This window comes from Schistocerca gregaria, chromosome 6 (assembly GCF_023897955.1).
Source record: "Schistocerca gregaria isolate iqSchGreg1 chromosome 6, iqSchGreg1.2, whole genome shotgun sequence".
NCBI lineage: Eukaryota > Metazoa > Arthropoda > Insecta > Orthoptera > Acrididae > Schistocerca > Schistocerca gregaria.
Window position 1 is genome coordinate 251,337,279 of NC_064925.1, and position 19,930 is coordinate 251,357,208.

The 19,930-nt window shown below is 36.3% G+C and overlaps 1 protein-coding gene across 15 annotated transcripts in view; it reads right to left on the reverse strand.

Moving 5' to 3' along the window:
• Positions 1-19,930, reverse strand: part of LOC126277885 (protein turtle-like) — a 798,080-nt gene that overhangs the window by 42,232 nt on the left and 735,918 nt on the right. For 5 of the 15 annotated variants that reach the window (XM_049977425.1, XM_049977429.1, XM_049977421.1 and 2 more), the window contains 3 exons: positions 19,332-19,412; positions 9,461-9,649; positions 5,026-5,253 (listed from right to left, as the gene is read on the reverse strand). In XM_049977425.1, coding sequence (XP_049833382.1) covers positions 5,026-5,253; positions 9,461-9,649; positions 19,332-19,412 — 498 coding nt within the window. The remainder of the gene's footprint in view (positions 1-5,025; positions 5,254-9,460; positions 9,650-19,331; positions 19,413-19,930) is intronic. The other 10 variants (XM_049977430.1, XM_049977423.1, XM_049977436.1 and 7 more) reach the window with 5 other exon arrangements.

The window sequence follows — 19,930 nt, forward strand, 5'->3', positions numbered from 1 at the left end:
GATGCTATACAATGGTTGTGAGAGAAACCAAGGAAGAAGAAAATGAAGATCTCAATGTTCTTGTTTTCGCTTATGACATCACCATTTGGGGAGAGATGGAAATGGAGGGTCAGAGGAACACAAAATTTCAAAAAATCAAGTTAACTGTGAGTAGGAACAAGACAGTGGCAATGAAGATGAGCAGGACACCCATACCTTGTCACATCATACTGGAGGGCAGGAGAAGCTTGAATATGTGAAAAGCTTTAGTGGCAATGAAGATGAATAGGACATCCACACCTTGTCACATTATACTGGAGGGCAGGAGAAGCTTGAATACGTGAAAAGCTTCAGTGGCAATGAAGATAAGCAGCACATCCACACCCAGTCACATCATACTGGAGGGCAAGAGAAGCTTGAATATGCGAAAAGCTTCAGTGGCAATGAAGATGAGCAGGACATCCACACCTTGTCACATCATACTGGAGGGCAGGAGAAAGTTGAATGTGTGAAAAGCTTCAGTTATCTGGGTAGCATCATATCATGCGATGGAAGTTCCAAACTAGAAGTCTTCAACAGAATAACAAAAGGATCCAGCTTCTTCCACCAAGAAAAAAATCTAATCAGGGACAAGGAAGTCCCCCAAAGAGCCAAACAGACCATAAAACTTATCTCCTGCGAATCATGACGTGTAGTCCAGAGGCCTGTGTCATAATTAAATACAAGCATGTGAAATGAAGTACCTTAGGACAGCTATACAAAAAACTAGGAGAGACAGAGCCTGACCTACAGGTGACATTGACTACAGAGGAGAGAATGAGTGCTTTGAGATTGAAGTGGTTCAGTCATGTGAAGCGAATGCACCCGACTCAAACTCCACAAGGTAATAATATGATAATCATGGGATATTGGTATGCGGTAATAGGGAAAGATTAGAAGAAAGAGTCATGGGAGAATATTGGCTTGTTGGTACAAATGAGAGAGGAGAGAGAGAGAGAGAGAGAGAGAGAGAGAGAGAGAGAGAGAGAGAGAGAGAGAGAGAGAGAGAGAGTATTTGAAGATGGATATACCAGGAAGAAGAACAATTGGGTGGGCTAGAAAGACATGGATGAAAGGAGTAACATGAGATTTAGTGGAGAGGGAAAAGCTATACCAGGACAGAAACCAATGGAGGCAAATCGTTCACTAAGTTCCTACCTGGCTCACTGGAAGGAAATCCTGACGATGTTGATGATGATGACTTGTACAGCTGCATTCCTAGATTTTTCTGAATATTTCTGTACTTGCTTCTCTCATTGTTCAGTCAAGTATTTCTTCTGTTACCCAAGGTTTGTTCACAGTTATTTTCCTTGTACTTATGTTTGTTTGCTACTCCTGTGATTGCTCCTTCTAAAGATGTCCATTCCTCTTTAACTTAACTACTTACTGTGGTATTCATTATCATAGTAGATAAATGTAAAGAACTTCCAACACACCTCATCATTCCTCAGTAATTCAATATCCCACTTATTTCCACATTGTTTCTCGTAGACAATTCTATTAAACTTCAGACTATTCTTCATAACTACTTAATTTTGATTAAAGTCTACATCTGTACCTAGTTATGCCTTACAATCCAATATCTCACTACAGAATCTTTGTCTGAGTATGATGTAATTCAGCTGGAATCCTACTGTTCTCCACGGCTTTATGAAATACACCACTTCCTCTCGTGATTTTTGAACAGTGCAGTCCACTATTGCTACTTGAAATTTGTTGCACAATTCCATTAGTCTCTCTCCTCTCTCATTTGTGCCAACAAGCCACTATTCTCCCATAACTCTTTCTTCTAATCTTTCCCTACTACTGCATACCAATATCCCATGATTATCTATCATATAATTATCTTGCTTTAGGCACTGACACATCCCTTCAACATCCTCATACACTTTCTCTATCTCTTCATATTCTCCGACTTACCAAGCGGGAAAGCGCCGGCAGACAGGCACATTAACAAAACACACAAACACACACACGGAATTACTAGCTTTCGCAACCGATGGTTACTTCTTCAGGAAGGAGAGGGAAAGACGAAAGGATGTGGGTTTTAAGGGAGAGGGTAAGGAGTCATTCCAATCCCGGGAGCGGAAAGACTTCCCTTAGGGGAAAAAAAGGACAGGTGTACACTCGCACACACATACACACACATATCCATCCACACATACACAGACACAAGCAGACATATTTAAAGGCAATCTTTGCCTTTAAATATGTCTGCTTGTGTCTGTGTATGTGTGGATGGATATGTGTGTGTATGTGTGTGCGAGTGTACACCTGTCCTTTTTTTCCCCTAAGGGAAGTCTTTCCGCTCCCGGGATTGGAATGACTCCTTACCCTCTCCCTTAAAACCCATATCCTTTCGTCTTTCCCTCTCCTTCCTGAAGAAGCAACCATCGGTAGCGAAAGCTAGTAATTCTGTGTGTGTGTTTGTGTGTTTTGTTAATGTGCCTGTCTGCCGGCACTTTCCCGCTTGGTAAGTCTTGGAATCTTTGTTTTTAATCTTTGTTTTTAATATATTTTTCCCATGTGGAAGTTTCTTTCTATTTTATTTTCTTCATATTCTCCTTGTCACACTGGCACGTATACCTGAACTATTGTTGTTGGTATCTGTTTGCTATAAATTTTGATGAGAACAGCCATATCACTGAACTTTTCACAGTAACAGCCTTTCTGTCCTACCTCCCTCTTCATAATGAACCTTACTCCCATTATAATATTTTCTGCTGCTGTTAATATTATCCCACGTTATTCTGATCAGAAATCCTTGCCTCTTATTCTCTTCCCATTCTGCTTCATTGACCCCCACTATATCTAGACTGAGTCATTACATTTCACTTTTCAGACTTTCTAGCTTCCTTATTACATTCAAACTTCTTAGATTCCATGCTCTGACTTTTAGAATGTTACTCTTTCATTGGTTATTAAACCTTTTTCTCATGGTTGCCTCCCCCTTGTCACTCTCCTCCCAGAAACCCACACGAGAGGCTAATTTGGAATCTTTTGCCAACGGAAAGATAATGATAACACATTATGTGTCTTTAATGCAGTGGTTTCAATTGCCTTCTGCGCCCCCATGCTGTTATGCTGTTGATTATTCTGCCTTTTAAAGGCAACTTCCCATGGCAAGGGAAAGAGGTTGCCCTGAATCTCTGTCCTCTCCCTCACCCTCTTTGATAGACTGTTTGCTGAACAACACTTACTCCTTCTACCAGAAGCCTTCAGCTGACACTGCTGTTGGTTTTTATTTCAAATTTAAGCAGTGGTGGGGATCAAACCCAGGCCATAGAATGTTTTGATTACTAGTCAAAGACACTATCCCTAAACCATTGGATTATATTATCAAGCTGAAAAAAGCATTCTGTAGTATACTGAGATGCATTTCAAACTAATTCACTCAAATGTACTGTCAATAGTAGGCCCTGTATCTATTACATTATGGTTATGACAATGTAAGAACAGTCAGTAGCAATCAGAGTAGGGGGACAATGCATATATTATTAAGCTACAGGTAACAGCAGTATCAGGTTGATGATGGAATGATTCATGAGTTCTTTGAAACCAAAATATTTCTTTTATTTTGCACTTTTTATGATGCATATCACTATCACCATCCTCACATCTGTGGTACAGAATAAAATTAAGACAAGGTGGAGAACAGTTTTCTGTAAAATGATGCAATAAGCTGAGTTACATACCTGAACTGATACACAGTATCTAGTCAGCTGTAAACATTCTCCATCAATATTAGTACTCAAATTGGCTCATGCCATACAGTATGTTACAAGGTAAACAATTTTTGCCCAAAGGTGTCATTAAAGGCATCATCAATGCCAGAACAAAAATGTTAGTGACAAGTGAAAGCTTATTTCAAATACTGTGTAAGTCACTGTTACATATTCCACAGCATTTAAATAATGCCGTACATTTTACAGAACGCGTATAGATGTAGACATACAAATTGATACACGTTGTGTAGAGTGAGTTTGGACATGATGTTAAGGGGGAATGTTTAAAACTGTCTAGATCTATTGTACCACTTAACGTATGTACTCAACTTATTGCATCATTGTGCAACATTATTCTACAGAAAGCTGTTCGCCATCGTATCTTACATTATATTTTGTACCACAGGTCTGATGATGGTGGTACCAAAATGTACTATAACGAGTGAAAAATAAAAGAACTATTTTGGTGACAAAGATGAATAATATATTGGTGGCAAAAATGGCCACAGATCCCCTAGAGGACTTCTTGTCTAATTACATAAGTTTTCTTTTTAAGACAGGGGAACTAAAAATATACACAAAATCACAAACTATGAAAAATTTGCAGTATTAATTATTTACAATTTCCTTAATATTTCTGAATTCTGCAAGCTATGGTGGTACCAGGCTTCCATAAATATAAATATCAGGAAATATTAGGAATTATTATGATTGTGTATGGCTGCATTTTAAAATTCCAGGACATCTGAGATATTCCTGTACTGCTCTCTTGATAAAGACATCCAGTACCTATATAGTATTCTTATATTGCATATCCAAGATAAATCCTAAACTCAGTCTTTATTCCAGAGTGTTCTTGTCTAAAATCTGTAGAGTCACTGTTTTAATCTTTATGGCCATGGGAAATGAAAGATGTGATCGCATAGTGTGATGTGAGGGTGATGTAAAATAAGTTTACAAGATAATGACAAAATTATATTCCAAAAAAATGTAGCTCAAGAAATTATCGAGAACAATAACTGTAAAATATTCATCTTACTTTGCGGAGTATAAAGAAATAAATCTACAGATTTATCAGAAGAATGTTATACAGTAGCATGAGACTACAGTTACTCAAATAAAACAAAGCATAGAAACACTGTTTCTACATCTACTTCTTTATTATCTAAATTTTACTGAATCAATGTTTGATGATCTATTTCATTATATTTAGCTGAGAAATCTGTTGAATAATAATGTTTTGAAAGAAAGATAAATAAGATCTTATTTCTTTGTTGCTCACCCTTCTCTTGTTTCCGACGCTTCCTCTTGTTGCATATTTTAACAGCACACACTGACAATATGATTGCAACAATGAAGAACAGTATCCCTCCAACAACACCTGCTGTGATTGCCTTGTGTTTTACACGAGCAGGCACAGGGTACTTGACTTCATCACTACTCTCATAGCTACGGAATGAATTGGCCAGGACTCTGAAGTGATATGTTCGTCCACCAACCAAGTTCTTAACTGAAAGTAGGAATAAACCATACGTTGTTAGAAGTAACATACATGCAAAATGGGCCACACTAGAAGAAACGTAAATGTAAAGAAAAATGTAGATTTGAGGAAGCACAAATACTGACAATTAGAAAGGTCAATTTTTCTCACAGTTGTCATAGTGATTTGTCTTGGAAAATTTTAAAAGTGCTATGTAAATGCAAATGGCAAGTTCTAGTGTCTCTCACCAACACTGGAGTAGGACTGTTGTAGTTTGGTCGTCAGTAAAACAACTAATTTTGAGGCCCTCTATCAAATCTGTCATCTAAAATTTCAAAATGAATATAATTTAAAAGATGAATCTTTCTGTTTAAATATTTGATAACAGAAGATACCACAGAGAAAATGAAAATCAAAAATTATTTTTAAAAATATGGTTAATCTAAATGAATGAAATGGAATATCTCAGTTACTAAAAGAGAAATTTGAAGCATCCAGCAATGGGAGCACCTCTCAGAGAGACAGAATTGAAAATTCTTTTTTGTCAGTCATGCTGTGTTGGGGAAAGCAGCTACATGTGATTAAAATGATGATGAACCATAGACTTACATAAATGTAATTTAAATGGTAAGCAAACAAGAGTTAAGTGGTGCAATTAGGAAAGCAAAATTTCTTTCCAAATGTTTCCCAACTAACAATTATAATGTTTAGTTACAGCTTTTTTAAAGGAACTTTAGTTATAGTTAATGTAGGTATAAGGAGAGTATCTTTAAAGAGACTAACATACAGAAGCAATTGGCATGTAGCCCTCTATCAGCTAATTTATAACTTGACCCACTCCTCATCCATGAAGGTTTTCTCCTTCTCGCTGGATCCATTGATTATTGTGTATGAAAGAATAAATGAATCACCAAACAATTCTCATTTAGAGATTATGCAGAATTTACACACCAGAGACCTAATATTTGGATAAATTATAGGACTGACTAATGTAGTATTCTTTTCTTTGTTTCTGGATATCTGGGGATTATCAGCATCCAGCCTAATGTCTGTCAGTAACCTGTTACAGAGGTTCAACTAGAATATAAAACTCCATTCTGGAAAAAAATCCTTCTAGTATGTGACTATCAACTGTACAGTCTCTAGCAAATTCACCCTAATTACTAACTACCAGTGTCATGATGGAGTTTGTATATAAACAACACATAAGGGTAAGAACCAATAGGTCCCCCAAGAGGCTTTTACAAGCTGTTAAGTTAACAACTTTGTTCAAGAATCTTAATGCACATATCTGCAGAATAAATTAATTTTTGCTCTTATTGTCATGCCCTAAATTATCATACCATAGGACAGAATTGAGTGAAAGTGTTTTTTTTTTTTTTTTTTTAATTATCCACATGCTGGTGTCATGTCAGATTATTATTTGTTAAGATGCAAAGAAATTTCATATACTAAGCCTCATCCACCTTACGGCCATTGATCTAGTCTTCTGGTTATGGTAAATGCTTTTGAATTGTTTGGAACTGTATAATATGAGTCTGCGTAAGATCAAGAGTTACAGCATATGAAACAGCTGTAAGCCTGTTCCATTATTCTCTTGGCTGTATCTGATAAGAAAGTGTTTCAGTCCTTTATCAATACACTAATATCATCAGCAAATACCACAGTTTTTGAAGAGCCATTCAATGTCTTCACTACAGCAATGGGTGAAACACTGACCTACAGGGACTGAATAATTAGTGTCTCATCATTCAGTGTTTAACCTTATTCCTGACATATCATTTGTTAATGTAACATTTTGTTTCCTGTAGTTAAGCTACAACTACATCTATGCAAGAGAAAAGCATTTAATGCCATAACATTTTAATTTCTCTAGCAATGTCTCTAGGGTAGGGGAGTCCAGTGAACACAGGTGGGTAAGAAGTTTCTGTTTATACGCTGGATTTAGCTTAGATTTGGTTCTCAAATTATTCTCCAAAGCAAATTGTACTACTGCATACAAACTTATTCTAAGTTTTTGTGTATATATTTGTGCATTTGTATTGTATAAGCTGAATTTTGGGAGTTGTAAAAATTAGTAGTGCAGCAGTGGTACTTACAGTGTGTAAAGTGATTGTTTAGGTTGATGTTATACTCTTTGTAGTGTAGATAAACACTGCTTAAAAATGGACATATGCTGCACCTGTTGTGTGCGGGTGCAGGAGAAATTGGCCACGGTCCATAACCAGCTGGAAGCTGTACAGGGTACGGTCAAAAGGCTTCAGGCTGCTACGGAATTTTCAGACCTTGAATCCAGATATTCAGATAACTTTTAGAAAGAATGGATTATGAAATATGTTTTTAACTTGGTTTTGACCTGTTTGGGATTCCCAATATCTTGCAGTATGTTATTTGACAGTTAACTGAATAATTTTGCAACAGAGTACATAACTGTACTTACTTATGCAAATTATTCCAGATGATAATTCCATAACACAATGAGTGAAATTATGCAAAACAGGCCAATATTCTTGTCTTATGGCCAACAAAATGAGAGCTGCTACTAAGGGCAAAACAGGCTGAAATGAGCTTCGTCATTTTAATTTATCGAAATGTTGACTTCATTTTAACTAATTATCTAAGTGGACGTCAAAGAATATTACGCAAGGAATTTTGTTTAGTGCATGACCATTAATGTTTACTTCTGATGCTCGCAGGTCAGTTTTGCATATTTGAAATTGCATAATATGAGCCTTTGTGAAATTCAAACAAAGTATTAGTTGTCAACCACTTTTGGGCCCTGTTCAGCTATCATCTTGGCTTTGTCTACAAGTTGTTTTTGGACCATTAATGGTATCATCAACAAACACACTCTTTTTGAACAATTCTTTGAAAGATCATTTATATGTAGAATGAAGGCTTTCACGACCGGGTGACATGGCTGTTGATATACTTTCCGGGATGTGAGGTCGTGGTCCAAGAACTTTTTCTGCTCTTTACGTTTTGTCCAGGACTGCGCTGGACTTCCTCAGAGGCGCTGCTCCGCTGAGTCTTGCCGACTGACTGGTCGGGTGTCTGAGAGCAACTTATATATTGTGAGAAAGGGGGGCGTGGTTCAAGTGACACATGATGAGCAGTGATAATCCATAGCAAAGATAAGGTTGACTATCGATTACCACCTTGTCAAGATAAAAATTGTTAGCAATTTTGTAGAGCCACTGTCCATATATCGCTGAGTTTCATAGCCTCCTCTTTCCTATTAAAATTATCGTGATGTTTATAAATTTCAATAGCTTCTCTGCGCAGGCGTAGATAGTAATTTAGCGTTGTAGATAAAACTTCGGTATCCGAGAACTTCAGTTGGTGGTTTCCTGGTTGAAGAGCATGTTCCGCTACAGCTGATTTTTCTATTTTTCCAAGTCGACAAAGACTTTTATGCTCTTTCAGTCGCGTATTTGCGCTTCTTTTGGTAGTACAAATATAAACTTTCCCACAGGTACATGGAATTTTATACACACCACTCTCAGACACCCGACCAGTCAGTCGGCAAGACTCAGCGGAGCAGCGCCTCTGAGGAAGTCCAGCGCAGTCCTGGACGAAACGTAAGGAGCAGAAAAAGTTCTTGGACCATGACCTCACATCCCGGAAAGTATATCAATAGCCATCATTTATATGGTTTAAGAACAAAAGTGCACCTAGTATCAATCCTTGTCAGACTCCACATGTTATGTTCTCCCCTTTCAAACCTGTGACACAGTCTGTCAACGGGTCCTTCTGCCTTCTGTTATGACAGTAGACTTCATCCCTGAGAGGGATGGCATTAATGACATAAAACTTTAGTCTGCCAAACAGGATCTCATGATCAACACAATCAAAGACTTTGGCTAGGTCATAAAGTATATCAACAGGATACTTTTTCTTGTTTTGCTCTTCTGATGGTGTATGTCATGTCTGCTCAAGTTCTTTAATAATGGATGCAGCATTTGCTACCACTGTATGGATGTAGTCACTGAATTTGATGCCGAGTCATTTGAAAATGTCACCATTTCTGCCAGAGCTACTTTATGTGGGGTAAATTTCATTTGGATCACCATTTTTGTTTGTGTCTTTTTTAATAATGTACCATATCATTTTTATCTTACTCTTAGAATGTTTTACTTTTTTGAGCACAGTGTCTGCATTTTGACAAGAGACAAAATATAAAAGTATAGCATTCAGAAAAAAATAATTATAGAGAATGATTATGATTGCTACTCACCAAGGTAAGAAGTTTCCTCTGGACGAATCTGACCTTTGTTTAAGGTTTTCCAAGCTGCATCTGTGCGGTACTTAATAGTATAGTACTGCACAAGATGGGCCCTTTCTAAAGGTGCTTGCCATGTTATAAGAAAACCATTGCCTACTTCCGTCACTGTCACATTGCGTGGTGGTCCAGGTTTTGGCCCTGCTTATTACACATAGAGAAATTCATGTTTTGATAGCCTATCAAATTAGTGAAATGCTAACAATATTTTTCAGCACACTGAAAACTTACATTCTATACAAGTGATTTAATCAGTCATTAACAGAAAGCTGTACTACAAGTGATAACTTTCTTAGATGAGAAAAAAGCAGCTGACTACAGTACTTCATGTAAAACAATAGGCTGTGTGAGCTATTTTCAAACTGACCACTTATTAATTGAGAAAACATAAATACAGTGCTCAAAAGAATTAGGAATACACAATTTTTGGCATCTGCCACCCTGTACCGAGCAATAATTGAGGACTAGGTATGTTACCAAATTATACATCTATCTTTCGAAAATTAAGTTCACAACAAAACATCATTACATGTAAAAAAGAACTGAAATGTCTGAGAGGTGTCAAAAACCAGGTGAAAACAATAACACATCCTGTCATTCTGGGTGCTTTCCATTGGACTTCAAGAGCTTTAATAACATTTATGCCCTCCTTGAGCATTTGTTACTGCCTGATACCTACATGGCACGCTCTGTATATGTCTAAAGAGGTCATCCGTGGAATCTGTCCCCATTCTTCAATGAGAGTTCTTGGAGAGTCTGAGAAGGAACAGGATGACTGTGAACACATTTGTCAAGCATGTCCCACAAATGCACAATAGCATTTAGGTTGGGACTCACTGCTGCCCATACTGTTCCTTCAATGTCCAGGCTTTGAGAAACATCCCTGCTGATGCCTGTCTTTCCCTGCTGATGCCTGTCTTTTGGGCCCTGGCATTAAAGGTAATTCAGGGCCACCACCACATGGTCCAACAGGATCTGTTTGATGTACTGCCTGGTGGTAAGGTGGCCACAGACAATGACAAAATCAGTACGGCTGTCAATATTGAAGCCTCCCCGCATAACAGAACATTGAAAATTGATGGACAGATCTGTGAATAACACTTTTCACCAGTAACAAAGTTGCTAGTTGACATCGGAATTGCAGAACTAAAGGTGAGCTGTGAGATGCTGTCGTGTCAAACGTGGTACTCGAACAGGACATCTGGGCTGTAAAGTCCTTTCTTGTAACCTGTTCATTGCAGTCTGACCTCATACGGCAGCTCCAGTGGCCTTTTTGAGATCATCTTGCAGTGGTTTGGTGGTAGACATATGATGCCATAACACCAAGCTGTACAGATATCGGTCTTTGCGTGGAATCAACAACCTTGCCCGACTCACCTTGTATACTGACTTGTCACACTTAGTGTGTCCACAACCTATGGATGACACATGGAGAGGCATTGGCATCTGCAACAACATGACTGAAAGTCCAGCCTTTTAGGATCAAACAGACTGGCTTGCAATTTGCACAGCATTAAGGTGTTGCATTATAAGTGCTTGGTTGAATACAACATCCACAAATGACAAATGCCATCTCACTAGAAAATTAGTGAGATGCCAGTACTCACTTCCCTCTGAGGACTTGTCGGACAGTTTGATGCATAACACAGTCAATAACAGATTGTCTATGTTGAAAGTAAAAATTTCAAGCCATGCACCACAAGTATTCCCTGTATAAAAATGGATGTAATGTACTGGGTGTTGATGCACATGTTCCCCTAAATTCTTTTGAACAGCGTTAGTTAACTCCTTGACCTGATATACTGCATGTCTCAGCATTTTGCCAATATTCACCACTGTCTACAGTTATTTACAACTAACAAGAGAATGCTCACATACTGCAGCAACCTATGCATAAACACTATGATTTATGGGACACAGAATAAATGGAAAATATGTTATACAAACCCACAGATGATGAGGTCATTAGTGACAAAGCACAAAGCAAACAACAATGGGAAATTGAACTGGCCATAGTTTCATTAACTGAACCATGCCACTCCTTGCTTGGTTTAAGAAATATAAATGTAGATTGGAATTTGAAACAGTCTCCTACATATTATAAGGGAAAAAAGACTTTATAAAACTGAAAATAATATTAATTAAGTAAAATAATTGAACTGATTGACAGTTCTACCAGTTCCTGATGAAATCTTTATATACAGCGAATGAAAACGAGTGACAGTGGTGTACTATTCTACAATATTTATTATTTTCTTTTACACAAAAAAAAAAAACTGGTTTTCAGTTGTTACCCCATCATCAGATGCACAGATGTGTAGCGGCAAAATTTTTGTAGAATCAAAGATTTTAAACTAGCGCATTTATAGAATTTATAGAATTCAATCAAGCATTTCCAAAGGTGACAGTCATTAATGTTTGATTTAGGACTAAGACAAGAGGAATTATTTCAGCGAAAAATGTGATGAAAACCTACTGAATTTAGATAAAATATGTTACACATTAAATAATGAATTATACAACAAATTGCAACTACTGTTCTGAGAAGAAAATAAGTAGAACAGTAAACTTTGGTGATATGTTCTAAGTGAGAGGCTGAACAAAATAATCTTGTCCAATCAGGTCTAATAGTACAAACAGCTAAGATATACAAGTGAGATTAAGTGGAGAGTCAAGCACTTTCACATAGTAGAAATTATTTTTCAGCAAAATCCATGTCATGATATGCCTGGAATACAGTACAGTGCAAACAGCCCATATTACATCACACTACAGCGTGACTGTTATTTCACAAGCGCATTATTTGTCATTACCTGTTAGAGAGGAGGAAATAATGTCACAAAATGGCCTACAATTTTTTTAAAATTTCAATTTGTACTTAGGATTTTAGTTGGCGTTAGCAGATTTATTCTCATTTCATTCCAAATTATTTCTTAGGTTCCAAGCAGGATGGAATTCTCAAGACGTAACGAAAATAATTTTCGCACAAGAAATCTGAACTACAAATTGCAATGGTAGATAAAAGTAATGTAATAGTTATAAAAGTTTTGTGTGTAACAGTACTCTCTCTTTTAAACATTTTACATCAATAAGATAGTGGCAGTATTATAAATAGCTCACACTCACACATATAGGGAACCTCAAAAAATAAAAGGCTGTTTAAAAATGAACATTCAAAGAATCAAGTACTGAATAAGGACATTAAGTCATTTTTAGAATTTCCATCACTTGTTGCTAGAATGCTTTCTGTTTTGGCTTGCCATTAATTTAAGGAAATTTGCAATTGACACTAGAGATAATATCCAACTGAAGAGAACTCCTGCATAAAGAAACATCGTCACTTGTTGCAAGAATGCTTTCTGTTTTGGTTTGCTATTAATGTCATCTGACATACATAAAAGTTCCCTTCATAAAATATATTATTGGAATAATCAAGTTAAAATACGTATTTAATGTTATTTTTATGCTCATGTGGTAGATAAAAGCATGAGTACTCAGAAACTAAGTAAAACATGCGATTCTTTCTTCCCACTCTGATACTGAATACATTTGCATTTTCTTAAAATTTATCCAGTGCACCTCTAATAGGTCTACTTAAAATATAGCCTCTATTTTATACTGAACATGTCACCTGACAGAGTTATGAAATGCATAAAATTTTAATTCTTTAAGGATAGGTATGCTAAGAAAAATCTCTCATTTAGTGAAAAGTGTAATAAGATCATAAAACTGAGACAATGTAGTTTTTTTATTTACACCATTTCTACAGTTACCTTTACATGTTGTAATTACTGAAGCATGTTATGTTCAAACATTATTTCATTACTATGATGTGCAACATTTTCATGTAGACAAACTTTTTCCTAATACTTAAAGAAAAATGAGTTTCTTGATTTGATCTGAATATAGCATCAGTTTTTACCCAAAGAAGTACCATTTCATGCACATGCAGAGGTCACTTTATGTTTATCTATGTTGAATGTGCAAATATGTTTCGCAAACCGCCCCCAGGAGGAACATGCAAACTCTAAAACATTTTTAATATATATAAGCAAATGAGAATTAAGCTAACATCTCCAGACCTTGTTCCACAGGAGATTTGGTAAAAGAAATTTAATGGAGGAAAGGATGTGCTAATGAAAGATGACAGTGTTCATACAACTGATACGAGTCATTGAACACATATACACCGAGGAATTAAACTTGAAATAAATGTTATATAAAATGAATTAAAAATAACCTAACCAGATGACATAACCAAGAGCATTATGCTGTTTTTACAACCAGTAGTTTGACAACAAAGTAGAAATGGTTTTCTTTTTTGTAAAATTATCCCTAGGGATGTAAAAGCCTATGCTTGTTCAATAAATTCCCACTTTGCATTCAAATACAACAACAATTCAAGTTAAGATATAATGCTCCTAACCCAGGCATGAGCTTTTGTGTTTTACGAGAGTCTTCACAGCACAAATATAAAACTTAAGAATATAAATATTACTGATATTTGTAATCAAAGAGGGACATGATAATGAAGACTAATGACTAGGAAAGACTATGTTGCCACTGACACATTGCAAACTTACAATCATTTCCATGGTCAGACAAACAAAAGTTCTGATTGACCTTTAGGGGGAGTATTTCACATATGTTTTATGAGGCATGGCTGCAACCAGTAATGTTGAAATTATATTCATACCAACTATGTAACATAATGTAAAGATGAGATGTGCACATAGTAGTTTTATCACAGTATCAAAAATTCATAAAAAGCGCTTTGAGTAAAGGGACAGTGAGTAGTAGTAGTTTTTTTTTAACGAACAGGAAGAAATAATGATCCAACTGGAAATAATTTTTATTTAAATGTGAATTTTGATGGTTTCTTGAGTGATTATAAGCAAAGAGTCTGAGCAAGCTTATTACTGATGTGGAATAAGACTGAGGAAGAACAACCTGTCATTATAACTGGATAAAAATGAATCTGTCATAACAAAGGAGTGGAATTCCAAATAAAAGGATACATAGTGTAGGTGTGATACTTCTTCCTAAGCAGTTTATTTCAGATCAACAATTATTTCATTCCTAAAGATCTATAAATAGACAAGAGTGCTTGCTGACTTGAGAACCAAAATGGACCCATTTCCTCACCTAATCCTAGCAACTATTGTTATGTATCCAGCTTCAAAACCCCTGAATTTTAAAATTTTGGCTGTAGTAATCTATTGGAACTTAGACAATTTTTCTTATGACTTATGTGTCAGTTTCTAACCTATATCATTTGTACTTTCCTATATATCTTTCTCTCCAGATGAAGCTGTTGCAGTTTCAATAAGATTGAAGTTCAATGAATTCATCCACTAATTCTTATTTCACAGGCCCTCTTCCAATGTATTGGCATGTGATAATTAGACACTCATCTTATATCTCACCCCATGTTATGTTGGTGTAGGATTGGGATGTCATGTCACATAAATTAGAGAAATTCTACATCATCATCATCATCATCATCATCATCATAAGGCAAGAAGATCTGCACTTTATGCAGCAACTGAATGGAGACCTATGTAATTCTCCTTACACTATATATATTAGCTTAGCACTGGGATCTGAGAAGCACCTTTCATAACTGATAGTCCATAAAAGGGAAAAAATCTAATCTACACCTCTAAGCAGTAGTGAGCATTGTCTAACATGGCCAAATAAGTATGAGTCAGATGATTTTTGGGACAAACAGTTCACTTTAACTTATAATGACGGAGGACATTCTCTTGTCATAAGTGGGAGAAATCATTCAAGAAACAAATGTATAGCATGAAATACACAATAAAAAGAAGGCCATGGGAGACTACAGTATCAAGGATTCATCAGGACATCCATAGTCCAGCTGAACTACGGTTCTCCGCAGCGAACATGTACTGCTGTGACAATCGAACCAATTTGTAATTACGACAGTCAGAACTCCTGCAACCTCTATGACAGTTGATTGTGCACAGGTAAAAGAGGTAAGAAGATAACTTATAAATATCTCAATCTACATCTACATGAATACCCTGCAATTCACACTTAAGCGTTTGGCAGAGATTTCTTAAAACCACCTACAATCTATTTCTCTACCATCCCACTCTCAACAAGCACGGGGGAAAAATGAACACTTAAATATTTCTGTATGAGCTCTGATTTCTCTTATTTTATAATGTAGACCATTTCTCCCTAAGCAGGTTGGTAACAATAAAAGATTTTCACATTCAGAGGAGAATGATGGGGACCGAAAGTTCATGAGAAGTTCTCACCACAACACAAAAGTCTTTGTTTTAATGATTGCCATCCCAACTCTCTTATCATACCTGTGATACTCCATTCTCTATTTTGCAATAATATAAAATGAGCTATCTTCTTTGAACTTTTTCGATTTCCTCAATCAATCATATCTGGTATGGACCAACAAAGTACAGTAATAGCAGAGAACGAACAGGTGTAGTGAAGGCAGTTTCTTTAGCAGACCTGTTGCATCTTCTAAGCATTCTGCCAATAAAGCATAACCTTTGGTTTGCCTTCCCCACATCATCATCATCATCATCATCTATGTGATAGTTCCAATGTTAAGTTGTTCATAATTGTAATTCCTACGTATCTAACTGAACTGACAGCATTTAAATTTGTGTGATTTATCATGTAACCAAAATTTAATGGATTTCTTTCTGTACTCATGTGGATGACCTCACACTTTTCCTTATTAAGAGACAAATGGTACTTTTTACACCAAACGGATATTGTGTCTAAGTCATTTTACAACTGATTTTGATCTTCTGATGCCTTTAGTAGACGTAAATGACAGTACCATCTGAAGACAGTCTAAGAGGGCTGATCAGATTATCTCTTAAATTGTTTATATAGTTTAGGGAGAGCAGGGTGCCCGTAACACTTCCTTGGGGAATGCTGGATATCAATTCTGTTTTACTCGATGAATTTCCATCAACTAGCACGAACTGTGACCTTTCTGACAGGAAATCACAAATGCAGTCACACACCTGAAGCAATATTCCATAGGCACACAACTAGATTAGAAGTGTTTTGAGAGAAATGGTGCCAAAAGCTTGGAAATCCAAAAAATATGGAATCAATTTGGTGCTTGGAATGTAAGACAAGGAAGTAGGAAAGAAAACTGTGAAATGTGAACAATGAAACAGAAGACAATAAGTAGAACATACTTGAACTTAGTGAAGACTGAAGAGAAGGAGAAGTTACAGTGGAGATTTTGAGACTGTGTAACAAGTATCTGAAAGCGAAGAGTGACATACTGTACAATAATTTATAGAAGAAATTATAAAACGCTTTTCATCAATGTAATACTAATGTAAAATGAAGGTGAGATCCTGTCAACATAATACAAATATATATGTCAACCTCAGATGCAGATGAGGAAGCAGTGGATGAGATTTTCAAGACAGCAGAGGTTATGGAAGAAATTGGAAAATGAAATGTGATTAATGTTACAATGAGTGAATTCAGCAGCATTATTGGCTTAAGAAGAGAATGAGAAATAATGCGAAGGGTGGAGTACATGGCCTTGTGTTGCTGTGTTAAGGTCTACTACATTCACTGTACATTAGGTAATAAAGGATCGAGCTAGCTGCACCATGGAGACCCCTACCAGCCACAACAAGCAGCAGCAACTTACAGCTGGCAATATGATTAACTCTTAGTCTCATTGTGTTGGCGAAAAAGTACCTCTGCTTTCTATCCTTGTTCACGTAGAAGTTACAGTCTTGTGAAATCAGATGAATACTGGGTGTTTCAAAATAAATATTAGCGTTTCAAAGCTTTGTAGCAATGGTGGCATAGGCACTGCAACATACGGAGGTTTCAATCAGTCCTGGAAGTGTGCACAGGTAACTGAGATGATCAGAGTGACCACTCACAATGAGTGACAAATCAGAGTTCAAGTCCTGGTTCATTACAAATTCTCATGTGTCACCAACAGGTATGATTTCCTAACACAGTTGTGAAAAATATCCACAACAGCGGAAAAATTTCATGAAATTACTACAGTTGTAGGTTGGTTGCCACTAATGTCTGTTCCTTCAGACATACATGAATGTCAGAAGGAACAGATATTGTAATACCTTGTAGCATTTATTTCATCTTACAATTATAAACAGAACATCAAATGAAAGAATAACTCAGTTTCTTTTACATGTGTTCAGTATGAGCACCATTCATCACATGGCACATGTTGAGTCAATAGGCGAGTTCTTCCCGAACCTGGATCACTGCATCTGGAGTAACTGTTGCAACAATGCTATTACTAAATCAGGTGAATAAGCTGGTAGCACAGACACATACACATGACCTTTTGTGAACCCCAAATCTAAAAATCACATGGCGTCAGATGGGATGAATATCAAGGTCATGCAAAACAAGTTCTTTCACCCGGCTCCTTGCAAACAATCTAGCGGTCAGTAGAATGTCGTTTAACCAGTTGCATACTGGGTTAGACCACTGAGGCACCACATCATCTTGCTGTCAAATGATTTCTGTAGATCACCTTCTTCCAATCTACAGAAGAGCCACAGTTCTAGCACAACAAGATAAAAAGCACCACTTAAGATCACTTCACCAAAAAAGAGGGAGTCTCACTGAAGCTGCACCACCTTGTGGGGATTTGTGACCCCCAGATGCATCATTATGAATGTTCATATTTCCACTTAGGTGAAATGATGATTCATCACAGAAGGAGACCAATCCAAAAATCTTCATTGTCATGCAACAATGTTTGCTTGCAAAGTTGAGACTTAAACTGTATGCTTAGAGCTCTAACAACTTTAGACAATAAGGATGTAGTTGAAAGCGTATCCTTAAAAGTCTTCACAGAGATATCACTAAAATTGCTAGTTCACAAATAGCCTCCAGACTAATTTCTTGGGGCTATGTGTGAAAGATTCTCTTCTCATTCAACATGTCTTCAGTTACTCTTGGTTGTCCTGTACTCTTCTCTTTGCAAAGAGAATCAGAGTAGTCAAACATTATCACAACGGAACTTAATACAGAACACATTACATTGTAACAACAGATTCAGTCACTGCAAAATGTAAAACACAAAGAGCCTTCTATTCACTTGTTGTCATCTTGCCTACTGGCACTTTCTAATGGATGACACAGAAAACAGTACATGTGCACAGGTATATAAACAAAGCTCTCCGAGTTGTTCTTTCATTTGGTGTATTACTTATAATTGTAAGTTGAATGTGATGAATGCTACAAAGCCTTGAAACTTCGATATTAATTTTGAAACACCTGGTATTTTTGAAATGGCCTGAACCATCATGACAATGAAGCGTAGTGTTAATCATTGAATTAGTATTAATAATTGACTTAAGTCTTCTGAAAGCTCAAACTCAGCAATTTTACAGTCTATGGGCAGTCTACCTTTGGCATATGAACAATTATGTATAACCTTTGTTGTCCGTGTTCACCAATGAACAGAACAGATTTGATGTGAACAATGAATGCACAACAGTGATGAATGGTGTGCTACAATTTTTCTTTTCATTCGTTGTTCAAAAATTTTGTGACAAGTAGGTGTAAAGGATGATATATATCAGTATTTGTAACATGTGATGAAATAAACATATATTTTTGTTAAAAGGAGTAATTAGTTCCACTATTTTTTAGCAGCATAGAAAGTTAAGACAAACAAGTACATAATGTTATGTTTGTGATCTTCTCAGGACAGGTAATCTTTATACAGTTATATTGGAAATACAAAACACATAACTAAACATATTAAAACGAAATTAAATCAAATTAAAATTGAAAATTAAGCAAGTACCTTTGGGGCGCAGGACCGGTGGGAAATAAGAAGCTCCTGTGGAATCAGTTGGAAAGACAATAACACTATAATCAAAAATGTCTGGAATGAAATAAAACAGTGAAATAAAGGCAATGATGAGCAACAAAAAGTAATAACAAGAATATAAATAAGGCTATATGATATTTATATAAAATATAGTACACAACTTTAAACAAAGCAAAAACAGCAAATAAAATGAGCTTTAAGTGCATTGGTAGTTTTTTCAGCATGCACTTTTGTCTACAAAATGTTGTCAGTTATCAGTTTCCTCATCCTTACACCTGACAACCTATGGGTCAGCCTGAAATTCTCTTATGAGAGCATTACAAATATAATCGTGATAATGGTACACACTTATTACAAAGGAAGGTTGAGTGACATGATTCTCATGAAAGTTTCATCATCATATAATCAGTTTCCTTTTGCACATCAATTCTACAAATATTTAATAGAAATAGAATTCAAAGAGAAACTAAATACAGGTACTTCTTTGTAACTGTTCATGTACTTTTTGTGTTGCTTATCAGGCAATAATATGGAATTTCACAATACATAAAACAAACACACACACACACACA